General features: G+C 48.3%; 2 protein-coding genes and 1 long non-coding RNA gene across 3 annotated transcripts in view; 2 read left to right on the top strand and 1 right to left on the bottom strand.

Moving 5' to 3' along the window:
• LOC142047690 (uncharacterized) overlaps window positions 1–22,994 on the top strand; it is a 459,131-nt gene that overhangs the window by 59,751 nt on the left and 376,386 nt on the right. The window lies entirely within an intron of this gene.
• LOC116815553 (E3 ubiquitin-protein ligase TRIM39-like) lies at window positions 1,798–16,862 on the bottom strand. The gene is made up of 6 exons (XM_032763996.2): window positions 16,446–16,862; window positions 6,096–6,191; window positions 5,240–5,470; window positions 4,902–4,924; window positions 4,035–4,150; window positions 1,798–2,358 (listed from the first exon to the last, which is right to left on the bottom strand). The coding sequence occupies exons 1-6, from the start codon at window positions 16,860–16,862 to the stop codon at window positions 1,835–1,837; spliced, it is 1,407 nt and encodes a 468-aa protein (XP_032619887.1). The 3' UTR covers window positions 1,798–1,834.
• Window positions 22,903–22,994, top strand: part of LOC116815548 (butyrophilin subfamily 2 member A1-like) — a 30,390-nt gene continuing 30,298 nt past the window's right edge. The window contains exon 1 of the mRNA XM_032763994.2: window positions 22,903–22,945. The gene's annotated coding sequence lies outside the window, so the exon portion shown is untranslated. The remainder of the gene's footprint in view (window positions 22,946–22,994) is intronic.

The following is a 22,994-nucleotide window of genomic DNA, read 5'->3' on the forward strand; positions in this document are numbered from 1 at the left end:
CATGCCCCATGCTGCAGAGGAAAGTGAAAAACCTCCAGGGCGTCTGCCAATCTGCCCTGGAGGAAAATTCCTTCCTGACCCCAAATATGCCGATCAGCTAAACCTTGGCCATGTGGGCAAGACTCACCAGCCAGACACCCAGGAAAGAAGTGTTTTCAGCTCCAACATAACAAAAGACAATACACATGATCTGGTTACTTGTCACTACTCACCACTGCACAATGGCCACTCCCTTCTGCTGCCTTGCAAAATGAATGTATAGAATAGAAATAACATGGTTATCTATCATTGCCCCACACTGAAGCCAGGAAGAGAACCCCGGTGTCCTGATCTCTAATATTCTAAGCTGTCTAGTAGGCCCTTGTGTAACCCATTGCCAATGTGTCTGTCAAATCCCTCTCCAGTGGTTGGTTCTCACACATAATAGCAGTTCTTCCTGGAGTTCCAGTGGTGGAGATGAGTGTGGGGAACCAGAGAGGTCATAATACAAACCCTGTTGCTGTGGGAGTGGTAATTTGTGTGCCTCCATTTGGTATATATTTTAGTTTTCTTTTAAAATAGTTTATTTAATTCACACAATCATTAAAACCATTATGGGCTGTGGATTGTGGTATGATGAGCCATAAAACCCAAGTGTCCCACACTGCAAATATCTGCCACATATTTTGTTTGCTGGTGTCACACTGACAGGTTTGGTGGTTGAGAGATGAACTGATCAAACCAGCTCTCTCCAGAGCACAGCTGAATAATTCCTGACATACCCTTTATATAAAGCTGATGGCGCAGAATGCAGGCTGGATAGCAACACATTACAGTAAAGCTCAGGATATCATCAGATTGGCGCACACACATACCCCCTCATTGCTGTTGGGGTGACACAACCATTGGGGGTGAGGAGGAATCCCATGTTTGCCTTCAAAATTACAACTGGGCAATAAGACGGAAATAAACAAGGAAAAAATATGCTTCATTTCTCTTAAGTAAATGTCAGGCTCAAAAGAAGCTGAGAAGGAATTTTCATAACCAGTCTGACTTTCAGCACCGTTTTATAAATCTCCATATCCCTCTTGTGTTCTCTTTTCTTCACTCCTTTTCTATCCAGTTCTACACATCGTTTTTTGTAGCACGTTTTCCACCCATTTCTCTGTGTCTCCTTAATTCTTCTCTAGTCACATTCACAGATCATTCCACCTCAGGTTCCCCGTTCTCTCCCCTGAGTTTTTCCTATCCTCTCTCTGTGCCCTCTGAGTGTTTTCCCTTCTCAAGATTGTTTTGTTTTCACTCTTCATTTCATTTCCCGCCACTTTCCTCAGGCTTCTCCCTTTATTGACAATCTACCACTGCCCCTCCTCATATATGTACTCCTTCTGGAACTAGAAGAGTTTTTCACACACATCCTTCCCATCTCTTTTGCCCTTGGCAGTGAGGAGGGAGATGAGGTACTGGGGTTTGAGAGGACAGGAGTCCTCCACAGTCAGAGAGATGAGTGAGGGGTTAGTTAGATGACAGTTCTCCAAGGTCATAGCCTATTTTTTTCATTTCCATTGGCCTAGTCTCCCATGTTTCCGTGACACTCTGTGACCCAGGATCGCCAGAGTCCTGCTGGACCATAGAGAACAGAGAGAAACAGACTGGACAATTCCTGGGGTGATGAGATTGTCTTCTCCTCCTTGATCTCTGTGGTTTGACAGTCCAGACAGACCTAAGAGCCCATGGAGCATCCAGGGTCCTTGATACTGCATTGCAGAAAGTCTTGAGGAAGAGAGAAGTCCTCCAGGGTCATGGTAACTAGGGTGTGTGAGGCTGGAGAGGATGATTTCAGGGTCCCCAATGGCTATTCCCCCTGTAACTGAAATATTCTGAGCTGGGATCCCCACACCCAGAGCCAGGGGTAGATTCTCTCCCCAGTGAAGGAGGCTGGTGGGAAAGTGAAGATCGGGGCCTCCTTATCAACATCAAAAAATGTCACCTGCCCCTTCTCATAGTCTAGAAAAATCTGGATCCTTTTGGGGACCCAGCTCAGGGGCAGTGGCGTCTCCATAGATGTGAGAGCTTTGAACTGATCCCCCCACGGCCCCACAGCCCAGATCCCCCCCTGTGGGTTACGGCTGATCACTCCCTTTCTCCTTACAGATTCTCTGGCGACCCCCACAGCCCAGTGTCCCTCATCCACCTCCTCCACCTCCCAGGAATGTTTCCCCGAGGTGAACCCCTCACAGCCCAGCACACAGAGCTCAGTGTCAAATCTCTCAGGATTGTCTGGTAGATCTTGCCGTGTGTCTCCCCATCTCACACTTTTCTGATCATCAGACAGGACTAGGACGGGATGAGCCGTGTCTGGATCTAGAATCACATTTACTGATGAGAGAGAGAGAATCAGATTGTTAGGGGCATAGCTCAGTCCTGGTCCATTTCTCACACTTCCCAGGCAGCCCTGTTCTGGCTGGGATCCTGGAACCCAGCGAGCTGCCTCTGTGCTGAATGCATGAGCTTCAGCAGAGATGTCATTGCAGTTCTTCAGCTGGGGTAGTGGGAACCACTTCTGTACTTTCTAATTTGGCCATAGATGCTGTTCCATAGCTGGGGCTGCTTCATTCCCAGCATCAGAGACACAGCAAAGAAGGCACCAGAAGCTTTTTATTAGGAAGGAGAATAGGAGACAGATACCAACTCTGAACCCCAAAAGGAAGCTTCCTCACCTCAATGCATCCTCCACTCCAGGCCAAAGAGCAGAGGTGAAGATGCAGCACTGGGGAAGAGCCAGCGGTTCAAGGCCAGGAAGTAGGAGGTGCCATTGGGTGAGGCAGCCCCTTCCCAGCCCAAAGAGATGAGAAGGCTGCAGATGACAGAACTAAAGAGATACCATCTCCCCAACCCACAAAGCAGCTGAGCCCAGCCCTGCACAAAGGAAAGGTAGGATGCTGGAGAAGAGCTGGGGGATGTGACAGCCAGAAGCAGGGAGATGTCTCCACTGACTGCCTTGAATTAGAAGGCTTATTGATGTCAATACAAATGACCAGGTCATAATTAAGGTGGTTCAGAGGTTGGGCAGTGAGAATGTGTATGGTTATTGGTATGGAGGAGAGTTGTTTTTATAGCAATTTTCTGTTAGTTGAAGGAAAATCTCCTGCAGAACTCCCCCTTGGTGTGTGATCCCAGAGATTCCCCCTGAGGAGAAAGGCAGGATGCAGGTGAAGAAGAATGGGAAAGAACCCCTCACACAGGGGAAAGGAGAGGAATGTCACAACCCTCTGAATTGAATATTTCAAAGGCAGCTGGATGTGTCTGGAAACATCAGGGTAACTGTGTGTTGGTCAGTGAGAATGTTTCTGATCATCAGTGGGTGCATAGATGGACGCACCATTGAAATTGGTATCAGGATTGTTTGTGTGACTTCGGCATGGGATCTTCTTAGTATTTCATGTTTGCCTGTTATTTTTAGAACCATGTGTCATGGTCAGTGTTGGTTTGGTTTGTAACTATAGCTACATTTTCATGAAAATATTTTCATGTGTTTTTTTCTTTTAATGGAATGATAATCTCCCCCTGAAATCTCACCTGGTCTGAAGGATCGTAATAATTTCCCTCTTTCTGTCTCCAGTTTGCAGCACAGAGTGTCTGGAGAGGGAAAGTATATAGGAGATGAGATTTCAGGCTGTCATATCCATAATGGCAGTCCTACTTTTAACTGACATAACTATGTTTTAATTATATGAGAAAAACAGTTGGAGAGAGACCAGCAGTATATGGGGAGGCTAAACAGCTCTGGAGCACATGCCCTGCAGTTCTGTACTTGAGAGAGAGTAACTGAGGTACTCCAAATTTTGCTATATTTTTATCTTGATGATTTTACCAAAGCTCATAGAGCGAATCAGGGTAATACACCCTTGCTGATAGGTTCCTGCTATATCTGCTCAATTCAGCTATTTCCTCCTTTTTATTAAATAGATTATGAACCAATTGGCCAGAGACCATCTCCTCCTACGGTTGAAGACCCACATACTGATTTCTCCTTCTAGATCCCTTCTGTGTACCTTTGAACTTTCTCAGTGTCTTGGTTACAGCAATATTTTTCTGGGAGAAATCATTGAGTCTCTTTTCCAGCTCAGGAGAAATCTCCACTCTCTGCTGGAACTTCTCCTTTTCACACCTGGACAGAGAGAATTTCACATTATTACATTTAATTCACTGACTCATTATAATTCATTGCTACTGGGGAAGCTAATGCTTTTTGGGGCTTGGAGTTAGAAATCCCCCACTTCTCTCAACCTCAGAGCAGGTGCAGCATAGGCCATGTCTGTTCAACCTTCCCACAAAGACCCCATTTATGTTCTTCACTCTGGCCTGGACAGAGCAGATCTGCAGATAAAAAGGGAATTGAGTCTCCATGACCAATTCACTCCTTCGTCTCCATGTGCTAATCCTGGTATGTTCTCATGTTTCTTGCATACATAGTGTTATGGGATCTTTCTTTCAGGATCAAGATTGAGACCTCAGACCTCCCCCCGACCCCTTGATACTAGCTCATTTCACACAGGTCTCCAGCAGTTCCCAGAGGGAAAAGATGCTTGGACACTGCTGACAAGGGCATGATTGTAACTAGTGCCTTAGAGGCGAAAGGCCCGTATTGCATTCCCAGAACTGTGAGGCAACCAGTCCCTTAATGATGTCACATCTTCAGGAACTACTTTAGGTCAATCTTTCCTACTGAATAGATAATTCCAGAGTCCTTTATAAAAGGGTGAGAACCTCAGGATTAAGTTCACCACCAAGATTTGTTTCCAAAATATGACCCTGCCTCACATTTTTCTGTAGAGCCCAGGGGAAATGTGCAGGCAACATGCTCCCCAAGTCCTTTCATAGGATAGTGAAACATAAGGGAAAGAGAAAGAGCCACGTACCTGCTCAAGGTGCTTCTGAAATCCTAGAGGGGAGAGAGACAGAAAAACAACCTTAGTACCACATGCCATGATTGCCACACATCAGGGATCGCAGGGAAGGGATTTTTCAGCTAAGGAAAAGAGGCACTGCCCTGGCTCCAGAGCCATGGTTCTGCTGACTTAATATCATCTCTGACATAAATGAGTCTGTAATTTTCAAAGAGCATCCGTAATTCACATTTCAGCAATGCACACACTGAGTTACACTGTGATCTCTGGCTGCTGGACTCCAGTGCGCATGATTCAGGAGCTGTCCTGTCCCTTTGCATGGATCTGGAATTTTTCTAACTCCGTCTTACCTGCAGGAGTTCACTTGCTGGCTTCTGACACTTCCCCTCCAGCTCACTGATCTGGTCACTGAGACAGGAAATCTCCTCAGAGATTTTAGTGACATTGTCATTCTGTATTTTCAAAATCTCCTTTTCCAGGTTTTCTAGTCTGACCAGCAGGAGTTGCTCTTGTTTCTGCAGGAACTGTTGCAGTTGCTGAAATTCAGATACAATCTTCTGCCTCTCGGTTTGTGTCTGAATCTGGTTGGGGTTTTTTTAAGGAAAGGAGAGGCAAGGGTTAGAGGGAGAGTCTATGATCCTTTCTTGGAGTTCTGAGTGTGCAGGGGAGAGAATTTCTTTGCAAACTCTAAGATGTCTAACACTTGCCTATACTCTGGATGCTAAGGAAAGGATTAATATCTCTTGATGGGATGTTTCCAACTTTGACATGGTTGGCACACTGTTATTAGAGGTCTGTGCCTATCCTGATCCAGAGCAGCAGCAGGCAGGACTCAGCACTACATTGACAGAAATGCCAGGTGAGAAAAAGAAATAAACAACCCAAGAAATGCCTGCAGACATGGGCAGTGAGCACTGTATGGGATACAGTCCGCTCACCTTGGGAGTTTTGTGAAAGGGCTAGAAATTAACTGATTAATTGGAATGAGTTAGATTGTCTTAGATTCTGCAGAATATGATGTGGAAGAGGGTTTCTCAGGGCCTGTGTGTGTGTATGTGTGTGTACAGACACACAACTCTAACACAACTACCCATGGTCATGGAGAAACAGAAAGAAGTCCACATTCCCTCAAGGCCACAAAGGAAACTGCCTACAAACAGATGTCCCACTGCAAGTCCCTGCAGGTTAGTCACAATGGGAACCTACCAGATATGTCTGACTTTTTCCCTCTCCAGATGCTTTAAATCCCAGCAGCTTTTCTCTCTCTTCCCTCAGAGTCTCCAAGTGGGCCTGGATCTTTTCCTGAAGAGACAAAACAATTTGAGTGGCCTGAGCTTGAGAGTGTTTGTGGAGGAGGGTGTTTGTCCACCCCAAATCCAAGACAGTTGGCCCTGCTAGGTTTATGACATCAGAGACACCAAGGAAATGAAATCTCATTAGTGGAGACTGGGAGAGCTGTACATTCAGACTGTTTGAAATTATTTATCCTCTTTCTTCATTGAGTTAAACCAATAGGAAAATGAGTTCACATGGTAGTATAAGAATAAGATTTTGCTTAAAAAGTGATACAAATCCCAGACAGATATAGGAGTTAGAAACATGTGCCTGGACTCTCAAAGGAGCCCAACTCCCACTGAATTTCAACCCTTAACCCCTGGGGATTCTACAGGTTGGACAGAACTGATCTAACTGTAAGGGGAGCATTGGCTCATTACTGAAACTCAGTGTTAGTTTTTTGGTTGTCTAGTTCCCAACACTAAAAGAAAGGGGAAGAAGGGTTGATGGGAAATCAAGACCCGGTTCCTGAGACTGCCAGTCCCCAGGGGAAATGGGGAGAGGCCAATGCTTCAGGTCAACCTATTTGACAGGGCGGGCAGGTGAATCAGGGAGTCAGGAGGCCAGGAGGGTCCTGTCCTCCGAGCAAGCTGGAATTGCCTGGGTCAGACAGAGTGGGGCCAAGCTAAGTAAAGACCAGGGGCCTGAGCTGAGCTGGGAGCAGAGTCATGGCAACCAGAGAACCAGAGAAGAGCCCTGGGAGCAGGTCAGTGCTGGGAGCAGGACTGCAACAACAAAAGCCAGAGATGCAGCCCAGGGAGCAAATCCGTGCTGGGAGCAGAGCCACAGAAGCAGCCCCAAGAGCAGTCCTGTGCTGGGAGAACTGAAACAACGAGGGTAACCAGATGTCCTGATTTTATAGGGACAGTCCCTATTTTGGGGTCTTTTTCTCATATAGGGTCCTATTACCCCTCACTCCCTGTCCTGATATTTCACACTTGCTGTCTGGTCTCCCTAGAAATAACCAGAGCTAGAGGGGCCAGAGAAGCAGCCCCTGGGGCTGGAGGCAGAGCAGCATCAGTGCAGTGAGCAGCCATCTGGATAGAGTGAGGGGGGACCCGGGCCACTGGCTTAGCGCAGGGAGACCCCACCATCCAAGAGGCCTTGCAGGCCAGACTTTGAGGGGGACTGGGACTGACACTGGGAAGAAGGGTCCTGCCACCTAGAGCCTGAGGGCATGTGGCCACCACCAGAGCAAGTACCCGACCCGCAGCATCCCTGCAGCACAACCAGGGCCTGAGAAAGAGGCCTGGGATGTGTGAGGAACAGACTGTGAACTGCCCTTGCATTCCAGAGGTTGCTGGTTGTGATGTCTCTGTGACCTGGTCTAAACTACAAGTTTATGTCAAATTTAGCAGTGTTAAATCAAATTAACCCTGCACCCCGTCCATACAATGAAGCCCTTTACTTCGATATAAAGGGCCCTTAAAATCAATTTCTATACTTCTCCCCAACAAGGGGAGTAGCACTGAAATCGACATTGCCATTTCGAATTAGGGTTAGTGTGGCCGCAATTCGACGGTATTGGCCTCTGGGAGCTATCCCACAGTGCACCATTGTGACCGCTCTCGACAGCAATCTGAACTCGGATGCACTGGCCAGGTAGACAGGAAAAGCCTTGAGAACTTTTGAATTTTATTTCCTGTTTGCCCAGCATGAAGCGCTGATCAGCACAGGTGACCAGGCAGTCCGAGAATCAAAAAAGAGCTCCAGCATGGACCGTATGGGAGATACTGAATCTGATCTCTGTATGGGGAGATGAATCTGTTCTATCAGAACTCGGTTCCAAAAAACGAAATGCCAATACATTTGAAAAAATCTCCAAGGCCATGATGGACAGAGGCCACAACAGGGACTCAACACAGTGCTGCGTGAAACTTAAGGAGCTGAGACAAGCATACCAGAAAGCCAAAGAATCAAGTGGACGCTCATGGAGGGAGGGGCGACTGACGACTGTAGCTATCCCACAGTTCCCGCACTCTCTGAAAACCGTTTGAATTCTGGGTTGAGCTCCCAAAGCCTGAAGGGTCAAAAACATTGTCACAGGTGGTTCAGGGTATATATCCCTCCCCGCCCCCCCCCTTGAAAGCAAAGGGGAAAAAATTGTTTGTCGCCTTTTTTCAATGTCACCGTATGTCTACTGGATGCTGCTGGCAGATGTGGTGCTGCAGCGCTACACAGTAGCATCCCTTTGCCTTGCTTTGCCTTGCGGATGGCAGACGGTACAGTAGGACTGGTATCCATCATTGTCGTCCATGGGTGCTCCTGGCTGGCCTCGGTGAGGTCGGCCGGGCACGCTTGGGCAAAGATGGGAATGACTCCAGGCTATTCTCTTCTTTAAGTTTTGTCTAATGGAGATTCAGTCCTGCCTGGAATATCATGCCAGCTGGAGGCTTCTGCCTCAAGCTGCTCTCCCAGTCAGCAGCACTGCACAGTCACGCCTACCCTAGCCTACCTGTTGCTACCAGGGCTCATAATCAGATACTTAGCCCTCTACATTTTGCTGTAAATAAAAAAATTAAGCTGCCATTTAGAACTGTCCCCCAACATACATATCCTGGGACCTTTTGTATTTTACCAGTGTCAACCAAAGGCCCACACACAAATGGAGATTCAGTCCTACCTGTGCTTCTATCCTAGTGCTTATCACAGATTCCCATGTTCATCTATAAGCTGAGCAAGTGCAGAATGTACTTCGCTGTAAGCCAACCGCCCTCCCCTCCCCCCTTTGATCTGTGCTTGCAGACACAATAAAGTCAGTGGTGTTTCTTATTCATGCATTCTTTATTACTTCATCGTACAAATGGGGGAATAACTGCCACAGTAGCCCAGGAAGAGTGGGGGAGGAGGGAAGCAATGGGTGGGGTTGTTGCAGGGGCACCCTCTAGAATGTCATGCAACTCATCATTTCTGCGGGATGTCTGGGGCTCTGACCCAGAGCGGCCGTTTGCCTTTCTGGTTCTTTAGTAGGCTTGCCTGATATTCTAGGCAGGACTGACTCTCCATTAGATAAAACTTAAAGAAGAGAATGACTTGAGGAGTCATTCCCATTTTTGCCCAGGCGTCCTCAACTGACCTCACCAAGGCTGGCCAGGAGCACCCATGACAGCAGCAGTCAGTACAGTATGACTGGTAACCGTCTTTGTCAACTTGCAAAGCAGCAGATGGTACAATAAGGCTGGCAACCATCTTTGCTAACTTGTAAAGGCAAGGGGATGCTGCTGTGTAGCACTGCAGTACAGTGTCTGTCAGCAGCATCCAGTAGACATATGGTGACAGTGAAAAAAGGCTGAATGGGCTCCATGATTGCCGTGCTATGGCATCTGCCCAGGCAATTCAGGGAAAAGGGCGCGAAATGATTGTCTGCCGATGCTTTCATGGAGGGAGGATTGACTGACAACATTTACCCATAACCACCTGCGACAAATTTTTGGCCACATCAGGCATTGGGATCTCAACTCAGAATTCTAATGGGGGGGAAGACTGCGGGAACTATGGGATAATTATGGGATAGCTACCCACAGTGCAACGCTTTGGAAGTCGACGCTAGCTTCGGGACATGGATGCACACTGCCAAATTAATGTGCTTAGTGTGGCTGCATGCCCTCGACTTCATACAATCTGTTTCCAAAAATTGATTTCTCTAAAATCGGAATAATCCCGTAGTGTAGACTTACCCTGTGTAACAGAAAGGGGTGATGTGTTTTCCTTTAACCTTTTCCATTTTTCCCTTTTTTTTTAAATTGATTGTTGGTTAATAAATTGTATTTGCCTTGAACTATATGTAATGATCAGTGGGTCAGGGAAGTGTTCAGTGCAGAGACAGCACCCCGGAGTGCGGACACCCTAGCCCCTGCCCAGGGCCGACTTTAGCCATTTCACCGCCCCAAGCACGGCGACACGCCGCGGGGGGCGCTCTGCCGCTTGCCGGTTCCACGGCTCCTGTGGATCTCCCGCAGGTGTCCCTGCGGAGGGTCCGCCGGTCCCGTGGCTCCGGTGGACCTCCCGCAGGCATACCTGCAGATGCTCCACCAGAGCCGCGGGAGTGGCGGACCCTCCACAGGGACTCCTGCGGGAGGTCCACTGGAGCCGCCTGCCGCCCTCCTGGCAACCGGCAGAGAGCCCTCCGTGGCATGCCACCCCAAGCACGTGCTTGGCGCGCTGGGGCCTGGAGCCGGCCCTGCCCCTGCCTAAGTTACCAAAACAAGGTTGTGGGTTGAGCCCCCCAGGCATCCTGGGTCCAGCGTTGTTGGGCTTACACGGACTCTGCTATACAGGAGAGTGGAAGGGGAGCCCTTGAGGTCAGGCAGGCCTCTGGGTAAAGGAAGGGGGAGAGAGGACTCAGATCCTTTCGCTAGCCCACTTCACCGAGGTAGTGTATATGTCAGGAAAGTTCCCCACGACAGCAGGCCCGTTTCCCTGCTTACATAAGCACAAGGGCAAACCCTCTTTGACAGGTTGTTTTTTCTCTGGAGCCCTTTTGTGGGTGGACTCAAGGTGCTCGGGGTCCACACAGTGTTTAGCACAGTGACCTCTTCTAGTGCAGCCCATCATCGGAGTTAAACCCTCATGGAGCAGCACGGGAGTTCAGAATCCCAGTGGGAAACCTCATCTCCCTGCTGGGCCTGGGACCTTTATCAACGAGTTTTTCACTCCTAATGACCACAGTTCATTACTGGCAAGTCCTGGTAGGCCATAAAAATGGTCTAGTCCAGTGGCTCTCAACCTTTCCAGACAACTGTACCCCTTTCAGGTGTCTGATTCATCTTGCATAGCCCCAAGTTTCACCTCACAACTTGCTTACAAAATCAGACATAAAAGTACAAAAGTGTCACTGCACACTGTTACTGAAAGTTTGCTCATTTTCTCATTTTTACCATATAATTATAAAATAAATCAATTAGACTATAAATATTGTACTTACGGTATATTTCAACGTATAGTACACAGTGCAGTATAAACAAGTCATTGTCTATATGAAATTTTAATTTGTACTGACTTTGCTTGTGCTTTTTATGTAACCTGTTGTAAAACTAAGCAAACATCTAGATGAGTTGATGTGCCCCTTGAACAACCTCTGCACACTGGCAGGGCTACACACACCCTTGGTTGAGAACTACTGGTCTAGCGATTAGGGCTCTAAGTCTTGGGAGAGATGGGTTCTATTTCCACTTCTGACACTGACCTGCTGAGGGACTTTGGGCAAGTCACTGCCCCTCTCCGTGCCTGTGTTTCCTCTTCCATCCTTTCTCTATCTTGTCTAGTTAGACTGTAAACTGCTCAGAGAAGGGATTGTCCCTCCTTGGGTTTTGTGCAGAGCCCAGTACAATAGAAGTCAGATCTTGTTTGGGGTTTTTAGGGGCTACTTTTATGTAAATAACAATAACAGCAGCTTGTAACCCCTCCTTTTCCATTCTGAAGGCAACAATCTCTCAGAGACTGGCCTGCAGCTCATGTGATTTAAACTTTACTGATCATTTAACAGCTTCAGTTGAGTTGGAACTAGATTTGAAATAGCTTCAGCTCCCCAGAGAAATGTTTCCCACAACTGTAATCTTTAATATCTTCATTTTTGCCTCTTTTGCCATATTGCCCTGTACATTTCTTTCAATGCCATTTTTCATACAATTAAGGTGTGACAGAGTTGAATGACATGGTTACATCGGTAGCTGTAGTAGGGAAAAATCAAGTATAACTGGCAAGTTGTGGTGAAATAACTTGTAATTAAAATTCTATTTAGAATGAAATAGACTGGACAGAGGTGCCCTACCTTGTTCTCTTGGGCAGGCCTCTATGGGTACCATGGTGTGAGCTCAGAATCTGTCACATATCACACACATGGGGGCTTAATCCTCTTCACAGAACAGCTGAGAAACTGTAGGTGCACCCCTTCTCCCTTCCTGCTCCCTTTGCTGCCTGTAAACTCAGCCGGTTGGCTATTCGTAGGACATTAGCCAGCTGCCTGTTCGCCTGAGGTTTCTGAGGGGTCAGCAAACTTGTGGACAAGGGGGATCCAGTGGACATAGTGTATTTAGATTTCCAGAAAGCCTTTGACAAGGTCCCTCACCAAAGATTCTTATGTAAATTAAGCTGTTATGGGATAAGAGGGAAGATCCTTTCATGGATTGAGAACTGGTTAAAAGACAGGGAACAAAGGGTAGGAAAAAATGGTAAATTTTCAGAATGGAGAGGGGTAACCAGTAGTGTTCCCCAAGGGTCAGTCCTAGGACCAGTCCTATTCACCTTATTCATAAATGATCTGGAGAAAGGGATAAACAGTGAGGTGGCAAAGTTTGCAGATGATACTAAACTGCTCAAGATAGTTAAGACCAAAGCAGACTGAAAAACTTCAAAGAGATCTCACAAAACTAAGTGATTGGGCAAAAAAATGGCAAATGAAATTTAATGTGGATAAATGTAAAGTAATGCACATTGGAAAAAATAACCCCAACTATACATATATATGCATGGGGGTATTTAGCTACAACTAGTCAGGAAAGAGATTGGAGTCATTGTGGATAGCTCTCTGAAGACATTCACGCAAGTGCCAGCGACAGTCAAAAAAAGAAGAGGATATTAGGAATCATTAAAAAAGGGATAGAGAATAAGGCAGAGAATATCTTAATGCCCTTATATAAATCATGGTACTCCACATCTGAATACTCCTTATCTCAAAAAGATACCATGGCTTGAGAAAAGGTTCAGAGAAGGGCAACTAAAATGATTAGGGGTTTAGAACGGGTCTCATATGAGGAGAGATTAAAGAGACTAGGACTTTTCAGCTTGGAAAGAGGAGACTAAGGGGGATATGATAAAGGTATATATAATCATGAGTGGTGTAGAGAAAGTGAATAGGAAAAGTTATTTATTTGTTCCCATAATATAAGAACTAGGGGCCACCAAATGAAATTAATAGGCAGCAGGTTTAAAACAATAAAGGAAGTTCTCTTTCACACAGCACACAGTCAACTGTGGAATTCTTGCTGAGGAGGTTCTGAAGGTAGGACTAACAGAGTTTAATATGAGAACTAGATAATTAAAGGTTAAATCCATTAATGGTATTAGCCAGATGGGTAAGGAATGGGTGTCTAGCCCTGTTTGTCAGAGGATGGAGAGGGATGGCAGAGAGAGATCACTTGATCATTACCTCATAGGTCATCCCTGCTGGGGCACCTGGCATTGGCCACTGTTGGCAGAGAGGATACGGGCTGGATGAACCTTTGGTCTGGACCCGCAGTACAGCCATTCTTATGTTCTCTACTGACCAGTTTCTCTGCACTGAGGACAACATAGACTGTATCTGATGCCTCCAAGCACTGTGTGAGAGCTCACTGGTAACATTACAGCTCTTGAGGCTTTTCAGAAAAGTGTCCCAGTAGGACTTTGGTCCCATAATCAGTCCCTGTGCTGGTGTGGAGGGATGCAGGGCTTCCCACAGCAGCCTGGTCTCCCTGGGCAGCTCTTATCATGGCCTGGCTCCAGCTTCTGGCCTGGCCAAGGGGTGGGGCCTTGGGAGAAAGAGGAGATGCAGAAGGCTCCGGCAAGAGGACCATTGGGAAGAGGCTGGGGATGTGCTTCACAGCAGGGGAGCTGCTCACCTTATCACCTTGTCACCAACACTCCACACCTGCCCAAGGCTACTATGCCCATGTTAAAAAGGGGATGGGCATGGCTGTTTGGGGGAGGGGTCACGATCTAAAGGGGAGGACACTTGACCACCCCTGATTCTCCTCTGCCCAGCCTGGATCCATCACACTGTCCTCCCCACATTAACTGCAGGGGGCTGTCTTTTCTTCTCCTGTTGTGCTACCCCCCAGGACTTTCAGCCACTCTCCCTGGTAGCTGGGCTGCGTAGGGAGAGGGGGAGAGCGGCTTCTCACATGCCTGACGGTGTCCTCTCTGGGTCACTGACTCTGTGAAGTGCAGCAGCTGCCTAAGATAGCGAGGCTAGCTGGGGTGGGGGGGAAGGAGGAGGGGTGTTAGCCCCTGAGCCAGGGCAGGGCAGGCTGCTGTGAGAAGCCGCTGGTCCCACCCCTTCTGCTCCCTGCCCAGGCCTAGCTGCCAGGTACAGGGAATGAGCATGCCAGGGGCACAGGCAGGGGGCAGACAGAGCCCCTCTTCTCGCCCTGCCAGCACCCCAGGCAGGCCAATTGACCCAGCATGCCCGCCAAAAAACATTGCCTCTGGCCTTCTCACTTTTGAAAGTTGGGGGTCCATGGGCCTCCTAGCTCTCCCTGGTTCCAGCACCCCTTCCTGTGATGCTGAGCCTGCAGGGACAGGGACTGTGTGTCTAAGGAGTGATATTAAATGTAAACGCTAAAAAGATGGTTAATCTGGAATCGGTGTTTTAAATGCCCGATTCTCGTTTACACTAATGCTGCTCTTGGCAGAAATCACAAATTTCAAGGGAGGGGAGGTATTGCTACTGTCTTCCTCTGCCAAAGGAGTATTTTTATTTATTTATTTGGGGGAAATGCAGTCTCAGCACAGCCCAAAATTCGCATTACACATCCAAATGCTTGCTGTGGAGGTGTGTGGAGGGAAGTTGTTAGGGAGAAGAGGAGGGAGGGATGGGGATAAAGGGGAATAGGTAGTAGGGGTGGAGTGGTAGTAGGTAAAATGTCAACAGCCCCTGCACAGTGTGTTTTATACAGAGATAGCAAAGGAATCACGCTGCTCCCAGCTGGCTTCCTACCTCCCCTTGGTGTGTGTTTATCTGGATAGATGTTAGCTCTTTCCTGGAAGCAGAGTGGGAGTTAGAGCAGCCCCTGAAGCCAGCGATCCAGCCAGGCCCCTGGAGGAGCAGGTTCCAGTGAAGGTGGAAAGGTGTCCTACAGGCATCTCTGCCCTCCCTCTTTGATCCTGTGCTGTGCTCAGCTCAGCCGGGATGGAGAGTAAATGACTCTGGTCTATTTAATGCACCACGTGAACAGAACCCATGTTTCAGACAGGGAGAGCAAATGGGACATGCTGCTCACTCCCAGTTTGCCTCCCACTTTCTCTTTGTCTTTACTCAGTTTAATAGATTACAAGCTCTTTAGGGGCAGGGACTGCCAAACTGCCAGCACAGATTTGTGTATCATGTGTATTTTCTTGCTGAGCCCACTGATCTCTTTCCTTTCTGCCACACACAGGCTGAGGAGAGGTGGACCCCAGAACAGTAGTTCTGGAAGTGAACACCCCATTGAGATCCATGGGACAATTCCCTCTTCTCAGAGCTTTTGTCTCAGGCTGTCTACAGACTCAGGTGCATGTCACTGTATTGGTTCTGCTTGGGCCACATTTTCAAAGTTTTCTTTTCAATCCTATGGGCTAGAAAGTTACTTTTTGGTTACTGAATTTTTTATAATGATACCTGAGGGTCATTTTTAATCAGGTGGCTCCAGAGATGGGTCTCTAAGTAAGAGGTCTTAAGTCCACTCCTGAACTTATGTTCCATAAAACAGTGAGGGTTGCTGTGCTTACCATGAATGTAAATGCCCTGCCGGCTGTGCCTGGCCTGTAAGGGGTGTGGTGGGAGCAGCCAGTCTTTCAGAATTGCTGGGGGTGCTTGACTCCTGCTCAGCCTGAAGCCCTGCCCCCACTCCAATCCTACTGCCAAGCCCCAACCCGCCTCTTCCCACATCTACTCTATCCTGCCCTGTCTCTTCTTGGCCCCTCCCTCGAACACACCCCCACCCTTGCTCCTTGCCCTCTCCCCAGTGCTTACTGCATGCCACTGAATAGCTGATAGTAGTGAGGAGGAGGTGCTGGGGGGAGGGGGAGAAGCTGACTGATGGGGCCCACCAGCAGGTGGGATGTGCTGGGGGGCAAGAGCTGATCTGGGGGGCTGCTGGTGGGTGCTGAACACCCACTATTTTTTCCCCCCATGAGTGTTCCAGCCCTGGAGCACCCACAGAGTCAGTGCCTATGGGAGAAGCCCATTCCCTCCATTCCTGGCCTGGCAGCAGCACAAACACCTCCAGCTGCAATCCTGTGTGTGAGGAAAGTGCTTCACACAGAGCTCTAGTGACCACATCTCTCTAATGAACAGTATGGCGTTGACAGGCTGGGGCAGCATCGGTGGTCAGGGCTCCCTGCACCTGAACAGAGGGAAGGGGTCATGCAATGGAGAGATTTAGGTAGAGCAAGAGACAGAAAATCTAGGAAAGTCTGTGGATGTGAGAGGCTGAGTCAGAAAAGGGAAGGATCGAATTAACTAGGATCCAGACTGTTTCCTACCTTGTATTTCTGGGCAGCCTCCTCCATGAGAATCACTGTGTGAGCACCATGCTCTGGGGATCTCTCACAAACCACACACAAGGCTTCCCCGTCCTCTTCACAGAACAGATCCAGGGTTTTATTGTGTCTCTTACACAATTTCTCTTTTCCTGGTTTTAAATCCATGTGTTTAATTTTGTTGACTATATTTGCTAGCTGCCAGTTGGGCCGGAGAGTCCCTTTCTGGATGAGGGCTCTGCAGTTGGGGCAGCGCACAGGGTCATAGTCCCCCTCTGCCCATGTCTCATAGTACTGAGTGATGCAGACTCGGCAGAAGTTATGCCCACAGTGTATGGACACTGGGTCTGTCAGATACTTCAGGCAGATGGGACATTTGATTTCATCTTGAATTTCCTCTACAGGCGTCACTGAGGCCATGGCTGCTCGGCTGTCTTGGCTTCTGTTCTCTCTGCCTGCTGCTCTGCATCAGAAATGGTTTTGCTGGTAATGGGAGGTTCCTGTTGCACCTTGTATCAGCTGCCTACAGGAGCAGAGTGAGGTGAAGAAAAAGGAGAGGCTGGGAGGAGGAGCTGGAGGAACATAAAAAAAGAAGGAAGAAGGAATTATGTGACACAAGGAATGGGGGCAGTGGGATGGGAAGAAGCAGAAAGGGAATGAAAGGAAAGTGAGGAAGGACATAAACAAACAAGAATGTAAAATCTTGAGCTAAGGCTTTGTCTACACAGTAAGCACCCTGGGGTAAGGGGGGACTGCACCTGTCTGATTAACCCAAGCCACCACCTTTGCTGGCACAGATGCACTGCTATTGTTAGTGTGCTAACAGTATGTCTACCCGAGGTGGGAATCACACCCTCCCACCCTCACGTGCTGTGTAGACATATCCTCAATCAAACCAGGACATTCTTCATTCATAATAAGGGTGTCAACAGACACTTGCACTGAAATAAGAATAGGTGGGAACTAAACCCAGTTGGGTTATTTTAGTGAATTTATTTATCTTAGTGAACATCTAGCCACCCACCTGGGACCAGTTACAGGGGATCCCGGGGTTAGGGTCACCGGCAGCTTGTGTGCTCGTGTTACCACAAAAAACCTCAGCAACTCATTAATCAGGAGCAACCCTTGAACTGAAGGGTGATTTTATGGTGAATTGTCTAAGCTTTATTACTTTACAATCTAAAGTTTACAATCCAGGCCATTCAAAACACCAGAGAAGACCTAGAAAGAAGATTTTAGTTTTGAACTTTGTAAAACTCCATATACAGAAGAGAAATCAACAATCTTTCACCTCTACCCACTTTCAGCTGCCTTTGTGTCTTCCCATCATGTTTTCTCCGTGGACCAATACTGAGCTCATGATCAATCTATGGACTGGATTTGCTGGAGGCAAACAAGAGTCAAGGATCCTGAGTTTAATTTGCCTGACTGTGGGGAGAGGAGTGTCAGCTCGGGGAGAAGGGGAGTGTTTGGTGCAGAAAGCTGGATGAGCTCAAGTCTATAACTTGCAACAGTCTATTCTCCTGCACAGGTTCTTTGCCTGTGGTCCTTTACAAATGTTTTCCATCAACTCATTTGCCACCACAGGTCTAAATTCTGACTTGAATTATACTGTTGCTACTTTGACCTGAGCTGTTAGCCAATATTTGGGGCCTGCTAGGTTGTTTCAATTGGGAGGAGAAATTACAAATCAGGTTTTCCTTTGGTGAAATGTTTTTTATTTACAAAGAATGTTCACAAAGTCCTGTTTCCTGGACACAGTAGAAACAAACAGCAGCAGTTTCCTTACCCAGAAATCCAAGTCTGCCTTTCCACAGTACCCTGTGCCTGAAGCAAGCTCTGTCTCTCAGTTCCCTCCCAAGATGACTACACTCACTAGTGCTCTCTTAGTTTTCTGCTTCTCACACACACACAGCTGTCAGCCTGCCTCTTTTTTTCAGTTAGTTTCAGGCAAAGCCCTCTTAAGTCTGGTCTCCTCTCAAAACTTAGACCAACCCTGTTACATCACTCATTGCTGCAAAACATTCCATGCCCTGGGTGCCATGGCTAGATTGACCTCTCCCCAGTTAGGTGAGTTAACTACAGTTGTGGAAAAACTCCTGTTAATAATTCCAGAAGCATCTGCACTAGAGCACTACCGCAGCATAAAGGCTGCAGTATAGACATACCCTTATTCCTTCTGGTCTACACATAAAATGTATGTTGACTTAGCTACTTTGATCAGGGCTGTGAAAAATTTCACATTGTGTGTGACATATTTAGGTCACTCTAACCCTCTGAGAAGACACAGCTAGGTCAGTGGCAGAATTCTGCTGTCAGCCTAGCTACTGCCTCTTGGAGAGGTAGATTAACTATTTCAATGGAGAAACCACTTCGATTGGTGTAGGAAATGCCTATGCTGCAATGGCACACTGCTGCTGTAGCTGTTGTAGCGCAGACACACCCTTAGACTGCGATCCACAAAACACAGCCAGGGGCGGCAGGTTTGTAGAAATTTTGGTGGTCCCCAGAACGCCCAGAGCCTGCTCCTTGCACCTGCCTAAGGCCCGGGGAGGGAATTTGGGTGGGGGGAGGAGGTCAAAGGTGCAGGGGCTGGGGATTGGGGTGCAGGACAGGTGAGAGGTTGGGCTCTGGGACGGAGGTGTGGGGGGCAGGGAATGTGATGTTATTGACATAATCTGGGACCATATAGAACATGGTTGCAACCAAAGTCCTGTAAAGGCACCAAATCTTATGTAAAGGAGGTCATATAAGGTGTCTAAGACCAGGTTATAGGTTGCTGGTTACGATTATGCTGTCTGTATGCATGTGTCATTTTGTAGCTAAAGTTATGAATATTCGCTCTGTACTGTCTGTATTTCAAACTTATGCTGTGCTTCTAGGTGACACCCCAGACAAGTTGGTGTTAGCTCTGCCTAGCCTGCTTGATGGCCCAGTAAGGACCATCAGCTATACAATTGACCCATTGAGAGAAGGCAGATATGCCTTGTAACTCAGCAAAGTATGCAGAAACTTGCCCATGTGACTCCAGACTCCATTTTGCTATAATTTTCCACAGTAAGAACAAAGAGGTGGAAAAGACTATAAAAGGCTGATGTCTCATCTCCATCTTGTCTTCAGTCCTGCTTGTTACCTCTGGAGGGACTTTGCTACAAACTGAAGCTCTGAACAAAGGACTGAATAACCCATCCCAGTGGGGAATACATCCAGAGACTTGATTTGAACCTGTAGTTTATTTCATCACTGCTACAAGCCTGAACCAAGAACTTTGTCATTACTGTATGTAATTGATTCCATTTAACCAATTCTAGCTCTCATCTGTATTTTTTTCCTTTTGTGAATAAAAATTTAGTTTTATATTCTAAAGGATTGGCAACAGCGTGATTTGTGGGTAAGGTCTGATTTGTATATTGACCTGGGTCTGGGGCTTGATTCTTTGAGATTGAGAAAACCTTTTTCCTTTACTGGGGAGTTGGTTTTCATAACCGTTCATCCCCAGGATGAGTGGCACTGGGAGTGATACTGGGAAACCGGAGTGTCTAAGGGAATTGCTTGTGTGACTTGTGGTTAGCGAGTGGGGTGAGACCAATGTCCTCTTTCTCTGGCTGGTTTGGTTTACCTTAAAGGTGGGAAAAAACCCAGCCTTGCTTGTAACAGCCCTGTTTTAAGTGATTTGTCCTGAACTGGCACTCTCAGTTGGGTCCCGCCAGAACCGCATCATTACAGGGGGTCTGGGGTGCAGGCTCTGGGATGGAGTTTGGGTGCTGGGTGCAGGTTCCTGGCTGGGGCAGGGGGTGGGTGTGCAGGAGGGAGTGAGGGGTACAGGATCTGGGAGGGAGTTGGGGGCAGGAGAGGGTGGTGGGAAGGGAGTGAGATTGCAAGATCTGGGACGGAGTTTGGGTGCAGGCTCCATGCTAGGGCAGGGGGTGGGTGTGCAGGAGGGGGTGAGGGGTGCAGGTCTGGGACAGAGTTTGGAGATGGGAGGGGGTGCAGGCTCTGGGCCAGGGCAAGGGCTGGGGGTATAGGAGGGGGTGAGGGCTGCAGGGAGTTTGGGGGCAGGAGGGGCTGTGGAGAGAGGAAGGTTCTGGGGGGAGTTTGGGGTCCAGAAGGGGGCTGTGGGAAAGAGGTGGGGGTGCAAGCTCGGGGCGGGGTGCTTTGGTACTTCTCCGGGGCTTCTAGGCAGCGTGGGCCGAGGATCTCCACACACTGCTATCCACAGGCACTGCCTGTTATTTATACTTCTGCTTCACAGTGTTTGTGCACAGCCTTCACTCACAGCACCAGCCATGGTGACCCTGGCTTGCCAAGGTGAGAGAAATGAAGAGAGAATTATTCAGTTGCATGAAACTATGAGTATAGGGCAGTGGCACAGAATACTGGAACCATTTTCCAAAGTCAGTGGTGATTTTAGCTATTTCGCTCCTGAGTGTAACAAAGGAACAGCGCCAGAGGCAGATGAAGGTTTCCTAGGGCCCTGTGCCAGAGCAACTGGGGGTTCCCTACCCACCCTTTCCACCTGCAATCCTGCCCCCATTCTACCCCTTCTGCCTGCGACCCCACCCACTGACCCACTCCCTGACTCACCTCTTTCTGCCCCTTCCCCAGGGCCCATCCCTCTTCCACCCAGGGTTTCCCACATTCTGCCCCCTACTTCAGCCCCCTCCATCCATTTGCTCCTTTCTGCCCCCTCCACCCCTCATGGCCACAAGACCAGAGAAGCTTTATCCTCCACCATGCCCCAGTGCTGCAGGAGGGAGTAAAAGCTCCTCCAGTCCCGGGGCTGCAAGGGGGTCCTGGGGCTTCCCTTGTCATTCCCCCACACTTCTGTGGGGGACGAGGATCAGCGCACTGGAGTTTCTCCTGCCTCATCCACCCTGCACTTTTGCCAGAGAGTGGGGTTGGGCGCTGGGGCTTCCCCCATCCCATGGCTTCTGCCAAGGATAGTATCAAGGTGCTGGGGTTTTCCCCGCTCACCTGCCAACCCACCTGGAGGCCAGGAATTTGGCAGAAATTTCTGGGGATCTCCCTGGGCACAAACCCCATTGTCCCAGTGGCTAATTGAGCACTACAGAAAGCATAGCTGCTGCTGTTGTCCTGGAGCCACCCAGGCCCATATGCCACTAAGCCTGTTTGCTGCAATGGTGCCTGCGGAACATATTGCCAAATGGCATGGCAATGTGTCCTACTACAGAGGAAGAAATAAGTCTGCCATCCCTAGAAACATTCAGAGGACCTTCATGGAAGGTTCATTGAGAACTCTCAGGAGGATGCAAGGGACATCCCCATGTACATAAACAAACTGCTCTGTATGGCTCCCCTGCCAAACTCTGCAGGGGGATGAAAAGCAGATAACATCTCTGACTCTTCCAGTACAAGTAAATTAATGAAAAAAGTCAATATCTGTGTCCTGTTAAGTTGGAGGCACCATCAATTTAATGTGAAATATATTTACATGCTTACTGAGGTTCCTTCCCCTGCATGGGACTCACCTGTGCTTGGCTGCTGGGACTGATTGAACTGTGGTGGAGTTTTGAACCAGTCCTGTCTCATGGTGTAGCTGAACACCCCCTCTTCCTCCAGTATGTCCCCCATCCTCATCCATACAGTTCATGGTAGGGTCTGTAACTCAGGCTCCTTGGAGGTATCCATGGTGGTGGCAGGGTCTCCTCCAACTGTTTCATGCATCTCATTGTAAAAGTTGCACATCTCCAGTGTGGCACCAGATCGAATGTTAGCATCCCTGGTCTTTTGATGGGCCTGCTGCAATTCTTTGGCTTTCATGCTGCACTGCCCGCTGTCATATCTCTTCTCCTGCATCCCCATGCAATATGCTCACAAATGTCGACCTTTCTACAACCGCTTTGTAGCTGTGCCTGCAAAGCCTGTTCTACCCATAGACCCAGGAGATCCAACACAGGCAACTCATAACTGTCAATAGTGGAGGAAGGAGTGGATTCCTTCCAAGTTCCAGCTCAGCAAACAGCACGAGTCAGTTCCAAGAAGGAAACACCCAGTTACTGCTGCTGGCTGGACAAAGTTCTGAGCTCAGAAAAGTGAAACTAATCCCTTTACACTGTCCAGAGGAAACCATCAGCCATGGCCTCAAAGATCTCCATGGAAAAATCTCCAGGATGAAGCTAGTTGTCCCTTCTGGCTGGAATACTTTAAAGGCCCAGTAATTATAGACTGTGGGCACAATTCCTGCTGAGCCTGCATCACCCAGTGCTGGGAGGGATCTGATACAGACGTCTCCTGCCCTCGGTGCAGAAAACCTGCCCAGAAGAGAAACCTCAGGCCGAACAGGCAGCTGGCAAGTGTCCTAGAAATAGCCAAATGACTGGGGTTACAGGTACCAAAGGGAGCAGGAGGGGAGAGATTGTGTGGGGAACACCAGGAGCCTCTCAAACTGTTCTGTGAAGAGGATCAAACAAACCTTAATCTGCCTGGTTTACAACAGAGCTCAGGCTGCGAGTCCGCTAGAGGAAACTTCCCAGGAGTACAAGGTAGGGGATTACTGTCAGCTCTAATGAGTACTAGCTCTGGATTTTAATG

Source organism: Chelonoidis abingdonii, chromosome 13 (assembly GCF_003597395.2).
Source record: "Chelonoidis abingdonii isolate Lonesome George chromosome 13, CheloAbing_2.0, whole genome shotgun sequence".
Classification (NCBI taxonomy): Eukaryota; Metazoa; Chordata; order Testudines; family Testudinidae; genus Chelonoidis; species Chelonoidis abingdonii.

What these genes read in the sequence shown, in the direction of transcription:
- LOC116815553 (XM_032763996.2), bottom strand. Translation starts at nt 16,862, where the DNA reads ATGGCCTCAGTGACGCCTGTAGAGGAAATTCAAGATGAAATCAAATGT. An exon ending in CAGCAAGTGAACTCCTGCAG is followed by an intron (nt 4,925 to 5,239) that starts GTAAGACGGAGT and finishes TCTCCCCTCTAG; the next exon opens with GATTTCAGAAGCACCTTGAG. An exon ending in GACACTGAGAAAGTTCAAAG is followed by an intron (nt 2,359 to 4,034) that starts GTACACAGAAGG and finishes CTCTCTCATCAG; the next exon opens with TAAATGTGATTCTAGATCCA.